This window comes from Balaenoptera acutorostrata, chromosome 1 (genome assembly GCF_949987535.1).
Source record: "Balaenoptera acutorostrata chromosome 1, mBalAcu1.1, whole genome shotgun sequence".
In the NCBI taxonomy this organism is placed as follows: domain Eukaryota; kingdom Metazoa; phylum Chordata; class Mammalia; order Artiodactyla; family Balaenopteridae; genus Balaenoptera; species Balaenoptera acutorostrata.
Genome location: NC_080064.1, coordinates 136,182,174 through 136,203,376, shown reverse-complemented (window position 1 = coordinate 136,203,376; position 21,203 = coordinate 136,182,174). Strand labels below are relative to the sequence as shown.

The 21,203-nt window shown below is 35.7% G+C and overlaps 1 protein-coding gene across 5 annotated transcripts in view; it reads left to right on the top strand.

Moving 5' to 3' along the window:
- The window catches only part of COP1 (COP1 E3 ubiquitin ligase), a 279,203-nt gene that overhangs the window by 108,275 nt on the left and 149,725 nt on the right, over positions 1-21,203 (top strand). For all 5 annotated transcript variants that reach the window (XM_007165364.3, XM_057544833.1, XM_057544840.1 and 2 more), the window contains one exon: positions 20,708-20,822. In XM_007165364.3, the coding sequence (XP_007165426.3) occupies positions 20,708-20,822 (115 nt within the window). The remainder of the gene's footprint in view (positions 1-20,707; positions 20,823-21,203) is intronic.

Here is a 21,203-nt window from a genome sequence, read left to right as displayed (position 1 = left end):
GCATTGAACTCAAGAAACTGGGAAAAACTTAAGATGGCAAATGTAGAGAGAAATAAAAAAGATACTGTATGTTACAATATATAATTGAAATTGGCTATTATAATATTGAGTAGATTAAAATAACTTAGTGCTGATGCATATTAATAAAAATAGCAGTCTTAATAAAATGTATAATTTTCAAGGAAAATTAAAAATATTAAAATAGGTTAAAGCAATTGTTGAACATTTTGAATAGACCAATAACCATAACTTAATGTGATTCCAATTAAAAATCCTCAAGAATATTTTTTAAAGGTCGGTAGAGAGTGTGCCCAATTGACTTTAATGGTTATTTATAGAATGAATGCTTCAGAGGTATAATAATTACAAGGGCATTTACCCATTAAGTTATTATAATGTATTCTAAGACTGCTGTAACAAAAGGGGCACAATAAAAAATGTAAAATCTAACTGAAAGGTAATTAAGAGTTTACCCTGTGGTGAAGGTAGATATGCAGATCAGTGGTGAAAGGGAAGGTTTTTTTTTTAAATTTTAGTTTATTTATTTTTTTATAGAGCAGGTTCTCATTAGTTATCCATTTTATACATGTTAGCGTATATATGTCAATCGCAATCTCCCAATTCATCCCACCCCCCCCCCCCCCGCCACTTTCCTCCCTTGGTGTCCATACATTTGTTCTCCTCATCTGTGTCTCTATTTCTGCCCTGCAAACCAGTTCATCTGTACCATTTTTCTAGGTTCCACATATATGCGTTAATATACGATGTTTGTTTTTATCCTTCTGACTTACTTTGTATGACAGTCTCTAGATCCATCCATGTCTCTAAAAATGACCCAATTTCGTTCCTTTTTATGGCTGAGTAATATTCCATTGTATATATGTACTACATCTTCTTTATCCATTTGTCTGTCAATGGGCATTTAGGTTGCTTCCACAACCTGGCTATTGTAAATAGTGCTGCAGTGAACCTTGGGGTGCATGTGTCTTTTTGAATTATGGTTTTCTCTGGGTATATGCCCAGTAGTGAGATTGCTGGGTCCTATGGTAATTCTATTTTTAGTTTTTTAAGGAACCTCCATACTGTTCTCCATAGTGGCTGTATCAGTTTGCATTCCTAAATTGCAACAGTGCAAGAGGGTTCCCTTTTCTCCACACCCTCTCCAGCATTTGTTGTTTGTAGATTTTCTGATGATGCCCATTCTAACTGGTGTGAAGTGATAACTCATTGTAGTTTTGATTTGCATTTCTCTAATGATTAGTGATGTTGAGCAGCTTTTCATATGCTTCTTGGCCATCTGTATGTCTTCTTTGGCGAAATGTCTATTTAGGTCTTCTGCCCATTTTTGGATTGGCTTGTTTGTGTTTTTAATATCGAGCTGCATGAGCTGTTTATATATTTTGGAGATTAATCCTTTGTCCATTGATTCATTTGCAAATATTTTCTCCCATTCTGAGGGTTGTCTTCTCATCTTGTTTATAGTTTCCTTTGCTTTGCAAAAGCTTTTAAGTTTCATTAGGTCCCATTTGTTTAATTTTGTTTTTATTTCCAGTACTCTAGGAGGTGGATCAAAAAAGATCATGCTGTGATTTATGACAAAGTGTTTTCTTCCTGTGTTTTCCTCTAAGAGTTTTATAGTGTCCGGTCTTACATTGAGGTCTGTAATACATTTTGAGTTTCTTTTTGTGTATGGTGTTAGGGAGTGTTCTAATTTCATTCTATTCCATGTAGCTGTCCAGTTTTCCCAGCACCACTTCTTGAAGAGACTGTCTTTTCTCCATTGTATATCCTTGCCTCGTTTGTCATAGATTAGTTGACCATAGGTGCGTGGGTTTATCTCTGGGCTTTCTATCCTGTTCCATTGATCTGTATTTCTGTGTTTGTGCCAGTACCATATTGTCTTGATTACTGTAGCTTTGTAGTATAGTCTGAAGACAGGGAGTCTGATTCCTCTAGCTCCGTATTTTTCCCTCAAGACTGCTTTGGCTATTTGGGGTCTTTTGTGTCTTCATACAAATTTTAAGATTTTTTGTTCTAGTTCTGTAAAAAATGGCATTGGTAATTTGATAGGGATTGCATTGAATCTGTAGATTGCTTTAGGTAGTATAGTCATTTTCACAATATTGATTCTTCCAATCCAAGAACATGGTATATCTCTCCATCTGTTTGTATCATCTTTAATTCCTTTGATCACTGTCTTCTAGTTTTCTGCATATAGGTCTTCTGTCTCCCTAGGTAGATTTATTCCTAGGTATTTTATTCTTTTTGTTGCAATGGCAAATGGGAGTATTTCCTTAATTCCTCTTTCAGATTTTTCATCATTAGTGTATAGGAATGCAAGAGATTTCTGTGCATTAATTTTGTATCCTGCAATTTTACCAAATTCATTGATTAGCTCTAGTAGTTTTCTGGTGGCATCTTTAGGATTCTCTATGTATAGTGTCATGTCATCTGCAAACAGTGACAGTTTTACTTTTTCTTTTCCAATGTGTATTCCTTTTATTTCTTTTTCTTCTCTCATTGCCATGGCTAGGACTTTCAAAACTATGTTGAATAATAGTGGTGAGAGTGAACATCCTTGTCTCATTCCTGATCTAAGAGGAAATGCTTTCAGTTTTTCACCATTGAGAATGATGTTTGCTGTGGGTTTGTTGTATATGGCCTTTATTTTGTTGAGGTAGTTTCCCTCTATGCCCACTTTCTGGAGAGTTTTTTTCATAAGTGGGTGTTGAATTTTGTCAAAAGCTTTTTCTGCATCTATTGAGATGATCATATGGTTTTTATTCTTCAGTTTGTTAATATGGTGTATCACATTGATTGATTTGCATATATTGAAGAATCCTTGCATCCCTGGGATAAATGCCACTTGATCGTGGTGTATGATCCTTTTAATGTGTTGTTGGATTCTGTTTGCTAGTATTTTGTTGAGGATTTTTGCATCTATGTTCATCAGTGATATTGGTCTGTAATTTTCTTTTTTTGTAGTATCTTTGTCTGGTTTTGGTATCAGGGTGATGGTGGCCTCATAGAATGAGTTTGGGAGTGTTCCTTCCTCTGCAATTTTTTGGAAGAGTTTGAGAAGGATGGGTGTTAGCTCTTCTCTAAATGTTTGATAGATTTCCCCTGTGAAGCCATCTGGTCCTGGAGTTTTGTTTTTTGGAAGATTTTTAATCACAGTTTCAATTTCATTACTTGTGATTGGTCTGTTCATATTTTCTCTTTCTTCCTGGTTCAGTCTTGGAAGGTTATACCATTCTAAGAATTTCTCCATTTCTTCCAGGTTGTCCATTTTATTGGCATAGAGTTTCTTGTAGTAGTCTCTTAGGATGCTTTGTCTTTCTGCGATGTCTGTTGTAACTTTTCCTTTTTCATTTCTAATTTTATTGATTTGAGTCCTCTTCCTCTTTTTCTTGATGAGTCTGGCTAATGGTTTATCAATTTTGTTTATCTTCTCAAAGAATCAGCTTTTACTTCTATTGATGTTTGCTATTTTCTTTGTTTCTATTTCATTTATTTCTGCTCTGATCTTTATGATTTCTTTCCTTCTACTAACGTTATGTTTTGTTTGTTCTTTCTCTAGTTCCTTTAGGTGTAAGGGTAGATTGTTTATTTGAGACTTCTTGTTTCTTGAGGTAGGCTTGTATTGCTATAAACTTCCCTCTTAGAACTGCTTTTACTGCATCCCATAGGTTTTGGATTGTCGTGTTTCATTGTCATTTGTCTCTAGGTATTTTTTGATTTCCTCTTTGATTTCTTCAGTGATGTCTTGGTTATTTAGTGAAGTATTGTTTAGCCTCCATGTGTTTGTGTTTTTTACATTTTTCTCCCTGTAATTGATTTCTAATCTCACAGTGTTGTGGTCAGGAAAGATGCTTCGTATTATTTCAGTTTTCTTACATTTACTGAGGCTTGATTTGATGTGATCTATCCTGGAGAATGTTCCATGCGCACTTGAGAAAAAAGTGTAATCTGCTGTTTTTGGATGGAATGTCCTATACATATCAGTTAACTCTATTTGGTCTGTTGTGTCATTTAAAGCTTGTGTTTCCTTATTAATTTTCTGTTTGGATGATCTGTCTTTTGGTGTACATGAGGGGTTAAAGTCCCCCACTATTATTGTGTTACTGTCGATTTCCTCTTTTGGAGCTGTTAGCAGTTGCCTTATGTATTGAGGTGCTCCTATGTTGGGTGCATATATATTTATAATTGTTATATCTTCTTCTTGGATTGACCCCTTGATCATTATGTAGTGTCCTTCCTTGTCTCTTGTAACGTTCTTTATTTTAAAGTCTATTTTATCTGATATCAGTATTGTAACTCCAGCTTTCTTTTGATTTCCATGTGCATGGAATATCTTTTTCCATCCCCTCACTTTCATCCTGTATGTGTCCCTAGGTCTGAAGTGGGTCTCTTGTAGATAGCATATATATGGGTCTTGTTTTTGTGTCCCTTCAGCAAGCCTGTGTCTTTTGGTTGTAGCATTTAATCCATTTACATTTAAGGTAATTATTGATATGTATGTTCCTATTACCATTTTCTTAATTGTTTTGTGTTTTGTTTTTGTAGGTCCTTTTCTTCTCTTGTGTTTCCCACTTAGAGAAGTTCCTTTAGCATTTGTTGTAGAGCTGATTTGGTGGTTGTGAATTCTTGTAGCTTTTGCTTGTCTGTAAAGCTTTTGATTTGTCTATCGAATCTGAATGAGATCCTTGCTGGTTAGAGTAATCTTGGTTGTAGGTTCTTCCCTTTCATCTCTTTAAGTATGTCATGCCACTCCCTTCTGGCTTGTACAGTTTCTGCTGAGAAATCAGCTGTTAACCTTATGGGAGTTCCCTTATATGTATTTGTCGTTTCTCCCTTGCTGCTTTCAGTAATTTTTCTTTGTCTTTAATTTTTTGTCAATTTGATTACTATGTTTCTCGGCGTGTTTCTCTGTGGGTTTATCCTGTATGGGAGTCTTTGCACTTCGTGGACTTGGGTGACTATTATCTTTCCCATGTTAGGGAAGTTTTTGACTATAATCTCTTCAAATATTTTCTCAGGTCCTTTCTCTCTCTTCTTCTTCTGGGACCCCTATACTGTGAATGTTGTTGTGTTTAATATTGTCCCAGAGGTCTCTTAGGCTATCTTCATTTCTTTTCATCCTTTTTTCTTTATTCTGTTCCATGGCAGTGAATTCCACCATTCTGTCTTCCAGGTGGTCACTTATCCGTCTTTCTGCCTCAGTTATTTTGCTATTGATTCCTTCTAGTGTATTTTTCATTTCAGTTATTGTATTGTTCATGTGTTTGTTTGTTCTTTAATTCTTCTAGGTCTTTGTTAAACATTTCTTTCATCTTCTCAATCTTTGCCTTCATTTTTTTTCCGAGGTCCCGGGTCATCTTCACTATCGTTATTCTGAATTCTTTTTCTGGAGGGTTGCCTATCTCCACTTCATTTACTTGTTTTTCTGGGGTTTTATCTTGTTCCTTCATCTGGTACATAGCCGTCTGCCTTTTCATCTTGTCTCTCTTTCTGTGAATGTGGTTTTAGTTCCACAGGGTGCAGGATTGTCGTTCTTCTTGCTTCTGCTGTCTGCCCTTTCGTGGATGAAGCTATCTAGATGCTTGAGCGAGTTTCCTGATGCGAGAGACTGGTGGTGGGTAGAACTGGCTGTTGCTCTGGTGGGCAGAGCTCAGTGAATCTTTAATCCGCTTGTCTGCTGATGAGTGCGGCTGGGTTCCCTCCCTGTTGGTTGTTTGGCCTGAGGCGACCCAACACTGGAGCCTACCCATGCTCTTTAGTGGGGCTAATGGCTACTCTGGGAGGGGTCACGCCAAGGAGTACTTCCCAGCACTTCTGCTGCCAGTGTCCTTGTCCTCACAGTGAGACACATCCACCCCCTGCCTCTGCAGGAGACCCTCCAAGACCAGCAGGTAGGTCTATTTAGTTTCGTATGGGGTCATTGCTCCTTCCCCTGGGTCCCAGTGTGCACACTACTTTGTGCTTGCCCTGCATGAGTGGAGTCTCTGTTTCCCCCAGTCTTGTCGAAGTCCTGCAATCAAATCCCACTAGCCTTCAAAGTCTGATTCTCTAGGAATTCCTCCTGCCGTTGCCGGGCCCCCAGGTTGGGAAGCCTGACGTGGGGCTCAGAACCTTCACTCCAGTGGGTGGACCTCTGTGGTATAAGTGTTCTCCAGTTTGTGAGTCACCCACACAGCAGTTATGGGGTTTTGATTTTATTGTGATTGCGCCCCTCCTACCGTCTCACTGTGGCTTCTCCTTTGTCTTTGGATGTGGGGTATCTGTTTTGGTGAGTTCCAGTGTCTTCTTGTCGATGATTGTTGAGCAGTTAGTTGTGATTCCAGTGCTCTCGCAAGAGGGAGTCAAAAGGGAAGATTAAGTAAATTATGAAGTGTTAGCCAGGATACCATTTGCAGGAAATTTAGCTTTCTGTTTTATCTGTTACTGTAAGAGTCCAGGTCAGCTAAATAATGATTTAAATAATAATAGAACTATAGAAAAAAAGCGGGCTGTATATAAGAAAGCACCATAAACAAGCTTTTAAACCCAAACTGGGAAAGGTTTTGTCAGTTGCTTCACATTGCTTCAAAATGAAAAAAGTTTCTTAAACCAATTTCATTCTTTTGATGAAAGCTCCAAAAAAAAATTTTTTTTTAAATATGAAGAACATGGGGGAAAAAGGCAAATTCAGATGATCAGCTCACATATGAAATAATACTCAACTTCCTAAATAATAAAAGCACAATATGAAGTAGTATAAGGTACCAAAGAAGTCACCTAATAGGTATGGCTAAGGATGTTTCAAAATGGGAACTCTTCTTACTTGCTGTGTGCATGTACATGTAGTGTTGAGGGTGGGATGGGGGACTGAGAGAGGGGAAAAGGGGAGGGGGGAGAGAGTTGGTTGTCTTCCAGGAAGACTATTTGGCAATATATACATATGAGAAATGCTAAAAATGTGTGATTTGGTAGTGATAAACATAGGAATTTCTTATAAGAAATGATTCAAAGTACTATGTAAAGATTATATACCAGTATTATTTGTAAAAGCAAAAATTCTAGAAAAATAAATATCCCCAATCATAGTAGAATAGCTATGGAAACTATGGTACAGCTATCGGGTATATTATTTTACTGCTCTTAAAAATAATGTTTATAGTTGAAATTGAATTGAAAAAAATGTTAACAATAAAATGTAGGTGAAGCCAGAAACAATTTTTTTGTACCACTGAAGTTTTATAATTGCCTGTTCATCTTGCTTTAGAATTTTTATATAAGCTTAGTATAATTAGTAAAATCAGGAAATTTAATGTTAATGCAATATTATTATCTGAGATAATGTAGTTAAATTTCAACAGTTTTTCCACTAATATTCTTTTATAGCAAAAGAAAAAAATTTTCCTTCTCCAGTATGAATCCAGAATCACTGGTTACATTTAGTTGTCATGTTTCTTCAATCTCCTCTAAATTGTTATAGTTCTTTAGTTGTGCATGATGTTGATGTTTTTGAATAGTATTAGTTATTAATTTTGTAGAACTTTCCTTAATATGAGTTTGTGTGATATTTCCTTATAACTAGATTCAGATTATCCATTTTTATCAGGAATACTGCAGAATCGATGTGGTATCCTTTGTTAGTTTGTCGTATCTGGACCCATATGATATGAGTTTGCTCAGTACTGGTGATGTTAACTCTGATCACTTGATTAAGGTGGTGCCTGCCAGATTTGTCCACTGTAAATTTACCATTTTCTCCCATTTGAGCATCTATTAATAAATCTTACTTGAAATAATTATTAATGTGTTTTGCCCAAATGATAATTTTTAATTCATTTTTTCTTCCACATTTATTTTTTAAACTTTTTTATTGAAGTATAGTTAATTTACAGTGTTGTGTTAGTTTCAAGTATACAGCAAAGTGATTCACATATGTATATGTGCACTTTTTCAGATTCTTTTCCATTATAGGTTATTATGAGATATTGAGTATAGTTCCCTGTGCTATACAGTAGATCCTTGTCATTTACCTGTTTTATATAGAGTAGTTTGTATATGTTAATCCCAAACTCCTAATTTATCCACCCCCACTCTCGTGCTATCCCCTTTGGTAACCGTAAGTTTGCTTTCTATGTCTGTGAGTCTATTTCTGTTTTGTAAATAAGTTCATTTGAATCATTTTTTTAGATTCCACATTTAAGTGATATCATACAGTAGCATCTTTCTCTGTCTAACTTCATTTAATGTGATAATCTCTAAGTCCATCCATATTGCTGCAAATGGCATTATTTCATTTTTTGTAATAGCTGAGTAATACTTCCACATTTATTCGTTAGCATTTCTACTGAAAGGATCTTTCCCTCCCTCCCTCTTTGTTTGTTTATATGGTTATGGAATCATGGAGTTTTAATTTTTTCTGTTAATCATTTTGAACTCAGATTGTTCCCTGTTTGTCTAGTTGGAACTCCTTCAAGCTGATTTTCATTTTCTTATCATTCTTTAAGTAACTTCTTACATTCTTAGACGACAAGATATACCAGCATCATTTTGTACTTACCTTGCCCCAGTCCTGGAATCAGCCATGTATCCAAGAAGCCTGTTTTCTTTTAATGGAGAATGGTATTTCAAAACAAATATCTGGGTTTTAAGTGTGCTCATTGCACTTAGAGCGTCATTGCTTGTAGGCCTTCTCAGTGGACAGAGCTAGGAAATATGTATATCTGTATATATAACATATTATAATATGTGTCCATTAATTATATATTAACCACCTTAAGTGTTTGATGAAAGGACTCACAGGAATCAAGCAGTTTATACTTCTGGAACTTCATTATAGGCAAAGGATATAGTACAGCCAAGCGGAAGAAGAGTACTCATTGAAAGGGATATGAAGACTTTAGGTACAGTCTTCTTTGTCCTTCTACCACCGAGTCACAGAGGAATTGCTTTGTCTCCAGGTTCAGAACCACTACTAGCTTGCATGTCAAGCACTTTAGTAATGGGAAATTCAAATTTGGCTTGAGGTCAGATCTCTTATTTTAAGCTAGTCACATGGGCAGTGCATTCTAGTTATGTGACCAGCCATTAAGTTACAGGCTCCACTGAAATCAGGTGAATCATAAATTCACTTATTATTACTAAACAATGCTGACAGACTGATACAGTCTGCTCCCAAACAACTCACAGGCCCATGGTTATGGAATATCATTTATCTTTATTTAGTACATTTTGTGGGCTTCCCTGGTGGCGCAGTGGTTAAGAATCCGCCTGCCAATGCAGGGGACATGGGTTCGAGCCCTGGTCTGGGAAGATCCCACATGCCGCGGAGCGACTAAGCCTGTGTGCCACAACTACTGAGCCTGTGCTCCAGAGCCCATAAGCCACAACTACTGAGCCTGTGTGCTGCAACTACTGAAGCCCAGGCTCCTAGGGCCCGTGCTCCGCAACAAGAGAAGCCACCGCAATGAGAAGTCTGTGCACCACAACGAAGAGTAGCCCCCACTCGCTGCAACTAGAGAAAGCCCGCATGTAGCAACGAAAGACCCAATGCAGCCAAAAATAAATAAATTAAAAAAAAAAAAGAATTGTTAAAAAATAACACAACATTTTGTAATGTAGGTAAGAATCAGCTGTTCTGGAGATAACCATGTGGGCAATACAGACTAGTTGAGATTAGTCTATGCTATTCAGTTTATGAACATAATATTTATGTAATCATATATGTAAATAACATGTCTGTGTTTCTGTATCTGTCATAAAAGCTATGAGTTCATACTGATGAGCTCTCATTGCAGTTCACTATCACAGGGTTCGTTGTAGCTTTACATTGTACCCTTTCTATATCTCTAATTCTCTTTTCTGACAGAAACCTAGCTCTCATTATCAAAATACATTTTACTTATTGTCATAGTGTTACTATATATATATATATAAACTAGTATGGAAATTACTAAGAAAACAAATCTACTAACTAGTGATAAATATTTATTTAAATTTCTTTTTGTCTTTAGTCTGAAAGAATATAGTGTGAAAATATAGTGTGTTCATAGTTTACTTGGTTTTGATTGTTAATTTTCATCAGTATAAACTGTGATATTTCTTTGAAATACAGTTAAGTTCATTTGCTTCTGTTTGTGTTCCACCCCACCCCATTTTTATGACATACAGACTTTTTTGAATATGTGAAATATTAACCTGATTCTAAAAGTCAGAGCTATGCAAAAAGTCATACTCAATAAATACCACCCCTCCAGCCCTTCTACCAATTCCCATATCCTTTATCTTTTCCCATTACATTGTTTCTTAACCCCTGTTGGTAACCAGTTTTATTAGTCAGGTTTTCATGATACATATGCATATTCTCTTATTTCTATTTTCTTACACAAAGGGTAGCTTTCCTAGTGATTCTCTGCTGCACTTTGCTTTTTTATTTTCACAATTTATCATGAAAACAAATCCACAGAAGTTCATAGAACTCTTCCTCATTGTTTTTATAGCTGCATAGGATTATTTAATCAATTTGTTACATAAAAACATGTAGTTTACATTATCTTGTAATTACAAGTAGTGCTGCAGTGATTAACTTGTGCATATGTATTTTCATATTGTTGGACAGTGTATCTTCAGTATAAATTCCTAGACGTGCGGTTTCTGGGTCAAAGATGTAGATGGATGAATGGATGGATGGATGGATGGACGGACGGATGGAGAGACAGACAGAGATTGATATTGCCAAATCATCTTCTCCCCCCAAATAATTGTACCAATTTTCATTTTCCCCAGCAATATATGAACGTGCCTGTTTTCCTAGAGTCTTTCTTAGAGCCTCTCTAAAAGAATGAGTTTTACTTTAAAATTTTTGCCAATCTGTCAAGTGAGAAATACATCTCAGGATAGTTTTATGTTTCTGTAATTATGAATGAAGTTGAACAAACATCTTATCATATGATTACTGGTATATTAATATACTTATTAGTGGATTATGTATTCATATTTCTGGCCTATTTTTTCTATAAAGTTTTTTATCTGTTTTGTTCAATTTTTAAGATTTGGCAGTATATTAAGAATATTAGCCCTTTATCTGTGATAAATGTTGCCTATATTTTCTTCTGTTTTTTTTTGAAACTGTTCAAAATTTTTAAATTATTATTTAAAGTTACCAATCTTTTGTTACCTCTGGGTTTTGAGTCATAGTTCAAAATGTCTACCTGTAACTAGGACATAGAGAAATTTACCCATGTTTTCTTAAAATACTTGTCTCATTTCATTTTTTACATTTAGATTCATGTTCTGTTTGGAGTTTATTGTTGTGTATATTTTGAGATGTGGATCTAATTTTATCTTTATCCAAATGTCTAGTCAGTTGTCCCAGCCCACTTTTTAAAAATCTATCTTTGATCGAGTGTTGTGATATGCAACCTTTCTCATATCAAAAGTTCGGTGTGTAAAATGGATTTATTTCTGGTCTTTCTCTTCTATCTGCTGATGTGTTTCTCTTTTTACTGTCACCTCTTTATGGTATGTTTTAATGTCTGATAGAACTAATTCCTCCAACCCCCCAGCACTTCTTTTTCAGTGTTTTACAGAATATTCTTTCCTGTTGGTTTTTTCACATGAACTTTATTATTTTTTAAATTTTATTTAATTTATTTTATTTTTGGCTGTGTTGGGTCTTCGTTGTTGCACGCAGGCTTTCTCCAGTTGCAGCGAGTGGGGGCTACTCTTCATTGTGGTGCGTGGGCTTCTCATCGCGGTGGCTTCTCTTGTTGCGGAGCACGTGCTCTAGGCACTCCGGCTTCAGTAGTTGTGGCTTGCGGGCTCTAGAGTGCAGGCTCAGTAGTTGTGGCACACGGGCTTAGTTGCTCTGCGGCATGTGAGATCTTCCCGGACCAGGGCTTGCACCCATGTCCCCTTCATTGGCAGGCGGATTCTTAACCACTGCGCCACCAGAGAAGCCCTCACATCAACTTTAGTATCAGTTTCTCTAGCTGCATAAAAAAGCTTCTTGGTATCTTTATTAGAACTGCCTTTAACTTATAAATTACCTTAGGGGGAATTGATATGTTTTTGATATTAAGTTGAGTCTAGGTTTTATTTATTTCTTCATAAGTTTATTCCTAAATTTCTTTAGAGTTGTAAAAATAAATTTTTAAATTTTGAGATAATTGTAGATTCACATGCAGTTGTAAAAATTAATACAGAGAGAGCCCATGAAAATTCCCTGGTGGTCCAGTGGTTAGGACTCCATGCTTCCACTACTGGCAGCCTGGGTTCGATCCATCCCTGGTTGGGGAACTAAGATTGCACAAACTGCGTGGTGCAGCCAAAACAAAACAAAAAGCATTAAAAAAAACAAACAAACAGAGAGAGCCCATGTACCATTTACCCAGTTACCATAATGGTAACACACGAACAGTACTGAGCTTTCCAGTCCATGAATATGCTATATCTTTCCATGTATTTTGGTCTTTTAAAAATTCCTCCTGGCAGTGTTTGTGTTTGTAATATAGAGGTCTTACATGCTTTCATTAAATTAATTTCTAATTCTTTTTGATGCTATTATTGATACAATTATTTTACAATTTTTATTTTCTAATTTGTTGTGAATATATAAACGTACAATTGATTTTTGTATGTTAGCCTTGTTTCTTATTAGCTTGCTAAATTTAATTTTCTTTCTAAATTTATTAATTCTAGTAGTTTTGTAGATTCTTAGGAATTTCTATGTAAAATCATATGATCAGCAAAAAGATATTTTTACCTTTTCTAATCTTTGTGTGTTCTCTTCTGTTTCCCCTCACCTCTTCCCCCCTTTCTCCTCTCCTTCTTCCCTCCCCTCCTCTCCTCTCGCCACATCTCCCTTCTCTTCTTTTTCCTCTTTTTCCCTCCCCTTTCCCCCTTATACTTCAACTTATATGTTAGCTCTACATTTTGGTAGATGCCCTTTATCAAGTTGAGGAAGTTTCCTTCTGTTCCTAATTTGTTGAGAAATTTGAACACGTATAGGTGTTGAATTTTGTCAGATGCTTTTTATGCTTCTCTTGAAATTTTTTTTAAATTTAATTTTATTTATTTTTTTATACAGCAGGTTCTTATTAGTCATCCATTTTATACACATCAGTGTATACATGTCAATCCCAATCTCCCAATTCATCACATACACCACCCCCTGCCGCGTTCCCCCCTTGTTGTCCATACGTTTTTTTCTCTACATCTGTATCTCAATTTCTGCCCTGCAAACCAGGCAGAAATTTTTATATGGATATCTCCTTTATTCTGCCCACTTGATGAATTGCGTTCATTGATTTTCTAATATGGAAACAACCCTGCATTCTTGGACTGAACTCCATTTAGTCACGATGAGTTATTCTTTTTACATGTTGTTGAAATTGATTTGCTGTTATTTTGTTGTGGGTGCTTGTTTTCATGAAGGCCCTTATTCCCCTTTTTCTTTCCTTCCCTTCTCCAGTGTCCTCATTGGGTTTGGGTATTACAGCTATGCTGGTCTCAGAAGACAAATTGGGAAGTGTTTTCTGAAAGAGTTTGTGTACAATTAATGTTATATCTTCCTTGAATATTTGGTAGAATTTTCATGTAAAAGTATCTGGGCCCTCTCTTCTGACGTATATGCTGGTTTTCAGTGTATTTATTCTGTCTTATTCTTGAACCCCATAAATTAGATATTATAATTAATGTATGTAAACAATATTTAAAATCACTTACTTGGTTACTAGTTTCCTTGCTTCGCTTTCATTTTGTGTCTCAGATCTTCTGGTTTGTGTTGTTGAACTTTTCAATTACATGGTTTCAGAAATTTTTTAAGAAGTAGCTTATTGGTGATAAACCTTGTTTTCATTTACATGAAAAAATATTTTGCTCATGTTGTTGCAGGACAGTTTTGTTGGAATCTGAATTTTAGGTTGGGGTTATTTTCTTTCAACTTTTTAAGGATAACCAAAGTTTACTTTGTTCTAACTTCTCTTATTGCTTTTGAGAAGTATTTTGCTTGTTTAATTGTTCCTGTTAGGTGAATTAACTTTTCTCTTTGTCTGATTTTAAAATCTTTCTGTTTTGTACAAAAACATAGTTTTGCTTTAGTGTGTCTAATTGCAGATTTTTTTTAAAAATTAACTTATTTTTATTTTTAATTTTTGGCTGTGTTAGATCTTTGTTGCTGAACGCAGGCTTTCTCTAGTTAGCGGCGAGCGGGGGCTACTCTTTGTTGCAGTGCGGGGGCTTCTCATTGTGGTGGCTTCTCGTTGTGGAGCACGGGCTCTAGGCGCATGAGCTTCAGTAGATGTGGCATGTGGGCTCAGTAGTTGTGGATTGTGGGCTCTAGAGCGCAGGCTCAGTAGTTGTGGCGCACGGGCTTAGTTCCTCTGCAGCATGTGGGATCTTCCTGGACCAAAGCTCAAACACGTGTCCTCTGCATTGGCAGACAGATTCTTCACCACTGCACCACCAGGAAAGCCCCGCAGATTTCTTTTTAATTATCCTTCTTGATAGGAATAATTTCTATGTCTGTATTCATGTATGTTTTCAGTTCTGGAAAATTGTCAGCACCAACTCTTCAGTTATGTCTTCTTCAGTCTGTTACTCTTTTCTGGGTCTCTGGGGGCCCATATTTTAAACCTTATTATTATTTTCTTTTTACGTTTATTTCTTTTTTTTTTTGAATTTTATTTAATTTATTATTTATAGAGCAGGTTCTCATTAGTTATCCATTTTATACATATTAGTGTACATATGTCAATTCCAATCCCCCAATTCATCAACCCCCGACCCCCTCCTGCCACTTTCCCACTTGGTGTCCATACGTTTGTTCTCCTCATCTGTGTCTCAATTTCTGCCTTGCAAACTGGTTCATCTGTACCACTTTTCTAGGTTCCACATATATGCGTTAATATATGATATTTGTTTTTCTCTTTCTGACTTAACTTCACTCTGTATGACAGTCTGTAGATCCATCCATGTCTCTATAAATGACCCAATTTCGTTCCTTTTTATGGCTGAGTAATATCCCATTGTATATATGTACCACGTCTTCTTTATCCATTCGTCTGTCGATGGGCATTTAGGTTGCTTCCACGACCTGGCTATTGTAAATAGTGCTGCAATGAACATTAGGGTGCGTGTGTCTTTTTGAATTATGGTTTTCTCTGGGTATATGCCCAGTAGTGAGATTGCTGGGTCCTATGGTAATTCTATTTTTAGTTTTTTAAGGAACCTCCATACTGTTCTCCATAGTGGCTGTATCAGTTTACATTCCCACCTCGCAACAGTGCGAGAGGGTTCCCTTTTCTCCACACCCTCTCCAGCATTTGTTGTTTGTAGATTTTCTGATGATGCTCATTCTAACTGGTGTGAGGTGATACCTCATTGTAGTTTTGATTTGCATTTCTCTAATGATTAGTGATGTTGAGCAGCTTTTCATATGCTTCTTGGCCATCTGTATGTCTTCTTTGGCGAATTCTGCCCATTTTTGGATTGGCTTGTTTGTGTTTTTAATATCGAGCTGCATGAGCTGTTTATATATTTTGGAGATTAATCCTTTGCCCGTTGATTCGTTTGCAAATATTTTCTCCCATTCTGAGGGTTGTCTTCTCATCTTGTTTAGTTTCCTTTGCTTTGCAAAAGCTTTTAAGTTTCATTAGGTCCCATTTGTTTATTTTTGTTTTTATTTCCATTACTCTAGGAGGTGGATCAGGAAAGATCGTGCTGTGATTTATGACAAAGAGTGTTCTTCCTATGTTTTCCTCTAAGAGTTTTATATTGTCCGGTCTTACATTTAGGTCTCTAATACATTTTGAGTTTCTTTTTGTGTATGGTGTTAGGGAGTGTTCTAATTTCATTCTATTCCATGTAGCTGTCCAGTTTTCCCAGCACCACTTCTTGAAGAGACTGTCTTTTCTCCATTGTATATCCTTGCCTCGTTTGTCATAGATTAGTTGACCATAGGTGCGTGGGTTTATCTCTGGGCTTTCTATCCTGTTCCATTGATCTGTATTTCTGTGTTTGTGCCAGTACCATATTGTCTTGATTACTGTAGCTTTGTAGTATAGTCTGAAGACAGGGAGTCTGATTCCTCTAGCTCCATATTTTTCCCTCAAGACCTCTTTGTCTATTTGGGGTCTTTTGTGTCTTCATACAAATTTTAAGATTTTTTGTTCTAGTTCTGTAAAAAATGGCATTGGTAATTTGATAGGGATTGCATTGAATCTGTAGATTGCTTTAGGTAGTATAGTCATTTTCACAATATTGATTCTTCCAATCCAAGAACATGGTATATCTCTCCTTGTGTTTGTGTCATATTTAATTTCTTTCATCAGTGTCTTATAGTTTTCTGCATACAGATATTTTGTCGCCCTAGGTAGGTTTATCCCTAGGTATTTTATTCATTTTGTTGTAATGGTAAATGGGAGTGTTTCCTTAATTTCTCTTTCACATTTTTCATCATTAGTGTATAGGAATGCAAGAGATTTCTGTGCATTAATTTTGTATCCTGCAACTTTACCAAATTCATTGATTAGCTCTAGTAGTTTTCTGGTGGCATCTTTAGGATTCTCTATGTATAGTATCATGTCATCTGCAAACAGTGACAGCTTTACATCTCCTTTTCTGATTTGTATTCCTTTTATTTCTTTTTCTTCTCTCATTGCCATGGCTAGGACTTCCAAAACTATGTTGAATAATAGTGGTGAGAGTGGACATCCTTGTCTCGTTCCTGATCTTAGAGGAAATGCTTTCAGTTTTTCACCATTGAGAATGATGTTTGCTGTGGGTTTGTTGTATATGGCCTTTATTATGTTCAGGTAGGTTCCCTCTATGCCCACTTTCTGGAGAGCTTTTATCATAAATGGGTGTTGAATTTTGCAAAAGCTTTTTCTGCATCTATTCAGATGATCATATGGTTTTTATTCCTTAATTTGTTAATGTGGTGTATCACATTTATTGATTTGCATATATTGAAGAATCCTTGCATCCCTGGGATAAATCCCACTTGATCATGGTGTATGATCCTTTTAATGTGTTGTTGGAATCTCTTTGCTAGTATTTTGCTGAGGATTTTTGCATCTATATTCATCAGTGATATTGGTCTGTAATTTTCTTTTTTTGTAGTACATTTGTCTGGTTTTGGTTTCAGGGTGATGGTGACCTCATAGAATGAGTTTGGGAGTGTTCCTTCCTCTGCATTTTTTGGAAGAGTTTGAGAAGGATGGGTGTTAGCTCTTCTCTAAATGTTTGATAGAATTCCCCTGTGAAGCCATCTGGTCCTGGAGTTTTGTTTTTTGGAAGATTTTTAATCACAGTTTCAATTTCATTAGTTGTGATTGGTCTGTTCATATTTTCTCTTTCTTCCTGGTTCAGTCTTAGAAGGTTATACCTTTCTAAGAATTTCTCCATTTCTTCCAGGTTGTCCATTTTATTGGCATAGAGTTTCTTGTAGTGGTCTCTTAGGATGCTTTGCATTTCTGTGGTGTCTGTTGTAACTTCTCCTTTTTTCATTTCTAATTTTATTGATTTGAGTCTCTCCCTCTTTTTCTTAATGAGTCTGGCTAATGGTTTATCAATTTTGTTTATCTTCTCAAAGAACCAGCTTTTAGTTTTATTGATCTTTGCTATTGTTTTCCTTGTTTCTATTTCTTTTATTTCTGCTGTGATCTTTATGATTTCTTTCCTTCTGCCAACCTTGGGTTTTGTTTGTTCTTCTTTCTGTAGTTCCTTTAGGTGTAAGGTTAGATTTTTTATTTGAGATTTTTCTTGTTTCTTGAGGTAGGCTTGTATTGCTGTAAACTTCCCTCTTAGAACTGCTTTTGCTGCACCCCATAGGTTTTGGATTGTCGTGTTTTCATTGTCATTTGTCTCTAGGTATTTTTTGATTTCCTCTTTGTTTTCTTCAGTGATCTCTTGGTTATTTAGTAACATATTGTTAAGCCTCCGTGTGTTTGTGTTTTTTTACGTTTTTTTCCCTGTAATTGATTTCTAATCTCATAGCATTGTGGTCAGAAAAGATGCTTGATACGATTTCAGTTTTCTCAAATTTACTGAAGCTTGATTTGTGACCCAAGATGTGATCTGTCCTGGAGAATGTTCTTTGCACACTTGAGAAGAGAGTGTAATCTGCTGTTTTTGGATGGAAAGTCCTATACATATCAGTTAAATCTATTTGGTCTGTTGTGTCATTTAAAGCTTGTGTTTCTTTATTAATTTTCTGTTTGGATGATCTGTCTTTTGGTGTACGTGAGGGGTTAAAGTCCCCCACTATTACTGTGTTATCGTCGATTTCCTCTTTTATAGCTGTTAGCAGTTGCCTTGTGTATTGAGGTGCTCCTATGTTGGGTGCATATATATTTATAATTGTTATATCTTCTTCTTGGATTGATCCCTTGATCATTATGTAGTGTCCTTCCTTGTGTCTTGTAACATTCTTTATTTTAAAGTCTATTTTATCTGATATGAGTATAGCTACTCCAGCTTTCTTTTGATTTCCATGTGCATGGAATATCTTTTTCCATCCCCTCACATTCAGCCTGTATGTGTCCCTAGGTCTGAAGTGGGTCTCTTGTAGACAGCATATATATGGGTCTTGTTTCTGTATCCATTCAGCAAGCCTGTGTCTTTTGGTTGTAGCATTTAATACATTCATGTTTAAGGTAATTATTGATATGTATGTTCCTGTTACCATTTTCTTAATTGTTTTGAGTTTGTTTTTGTAGGTCCTTTTCTTCTCTTGTGTTTCCCACTTAGAGAAGTTCCTTTAGCATTTGTAGTAGAGCTGGTTTGGTGGTGCTGAATTCTCTTAGCTTTTGCTTATCTGTAAAGCTTTTGATCTCTCCATCGAATCTGAATGAGATCCTTGCCGGGTAGAGTAATCTTGGTTGTAGGTTCTTCCCTTTCATCACTTTAAATATGTCATGCCACTCCCTTCTGTCTTGTAGAGTTTCTGCTGAGAAATCAGCTGTTAACCTTATGGGAGTTCCCTTGTATGTTATTTGTTGTTTTTCCCTGCTGCTTTCAATAATTTTTCTTTGTCTTTAATTTTTTCCAGTTTGATTTCGATGTGTCTTGGCATGTTTCTCCTTGAGTTTATCCTGCCTGGGACTCTCTGTGCTTCCTGGACTTGGGTGTTTATTTCCTTTCCCATGTTAGGGAAGTTTTCGACTCTAATCTCTTCAAACATTTTCTTGCGTCCTTTCTCTCTCTCTTCTCCTTCTGGGACGCCTATAATGCGAATGTTGTTGCGTTTAATATTGTCCCAGAGGTGTCTTTAGGTTGTCCTCATTTCTTTTCATTCATTTTTTTTATTCTGTTCCGCAGCAGTGAATTCCACCATTCTGTCTTCCAGTTCACTTATCCGTTCTTCTGCCTCAGTTATTGTGCTATTGATTCCTTCTAGTGTATTTTTCATTTCAGTTATTGTATTGTTCATTTCTGTTTGTTTGTTCTTTAATTCTTCTAGGGTTTTGTTAAACATTTCTTGCATCTTCTCGATCTTTCCCTCCATTCTTTTTCCAAGGTACTGGATCATCCTCAGTATCATTATTCTGAATTCTATTTCTGGAATAAACCTTAGTATTCTGTCTTCTATGTCTCTTTTCTTCTCTTACAAAATTTTCTGTCTTCTTGACTTTATTCCTTCATTTTGAGTAGTTCTTTCAGGTTTATCTTCCACTTTGCAAATTCTCTTTTTATTCTCCAAATATAATACTTGTTCTTTTGTAGGTATTTGTCCTCAAATCCGATTGTCCTCTTCTTTCCCTTTTTCTACATCTTATATTTTGTTTGCCATTACCTGAGTTCAGCTTCCTGTTTTGTTGTTTATCTTTTGGAAAAGTCTTTTTTTCTTCTAATCCAAGCACAGCTTTAAAATAATTCTTAGTTACCATCTACTTTTAGGAGGAGTTCACTTTAGATAAGTGTTTTTTGTTCATTGTAGTAACTTAATATTTCTTAGTTAATACATTTGCAGTTCTGGTATTCTTATTGGTGAACTTATGTCATCTCAGGATCTCATTATGTGTCTTATCTCTTTATCTGTTAATATGCCACAAGCATAATAGTTAGTAACCATTTGTGGAAGAGTTTTCATACCCTTTTAATTAACATGGTGTTGGTAATATTATATGTTTAAGATTATAGACTTTTTTAATAAGGTTTATATGCCAGTGTATTTCAGATTTGTTGTTTTTCTCTAAATATGTATATATGTGATTTAGTTATTTGGGTCTTCTGATGTATATGTCAAACTATTTAGTACATACGTATTAACTACCCCTTCACCTAATAATCAGTGTTAAATACCTATTTTGTACAGCCAAGCAGTGTTCCTATTATTCACAAGGTATAGGGTGCAATATAGGGATGATGAAGCAGTAATTAGTTTTCTTTTGGTAATTGTTTTCTAACAATTGATGCATATTAAAGTAAAATTCTCAAAATTCTTAATTTCAGAATAGCCCTTATAATGGATTCTATCTCCATTTAATTTGGAGAGTTGAAAGAAGCTTCTCATTTTATTCTCATAAAATTGACCTATTTTCCCTTTAAATTAAGAATTCGAAATGTGGTCTAAGAACTGCGGGATTTTGCTATTTGTAATTATTTTAATGTGAACTTTTGAAGTGAAATATTCAAGCATTTGGATATTCTGTGTAGAAAAATAGTATGATCTGTTCTGAGTTACAAGTGTCTTTTCTTGTTATCACCTTAGACAAAGAAACAGCCCTGGTATAACAGCACATTAGCATCAAGACGAAAACGACTCACTGCTCATTTTGAAGACTTAGAGCAATGTTACTTTTCTACAAGGATGTCTCGTATCTCAGGTACATTCAGGACTTCTTAAAATATCTCAGGTTCATATTTCATATCCATATCTAGCTTCTTATGCTGGATTTATGGAAAGCAAAAGTGTCTATTTTCAACATAGTCTAGCACAGCATTGTGGAGGTTCTTAGACATGTTGGAGAACATTGCTTTTCCATATCTATTTTTGTTCTCTTTCTTAATTTGGGAGTTTTTAATCTGTATATAGTGAGCTGTATAAAGTTAAAAACAAATCAGCCATGAATATGTAGCTAACAAAAATAAGTTCCATTCAGTTGCCTTCTATTCTTCAACATTTATTAAGTTCTAAGCACTATCCTCTGTGCTAAGAATAAAAAGATGAAAGTACTTGTACCTGTCGTCAAGGAGTATTATGAATT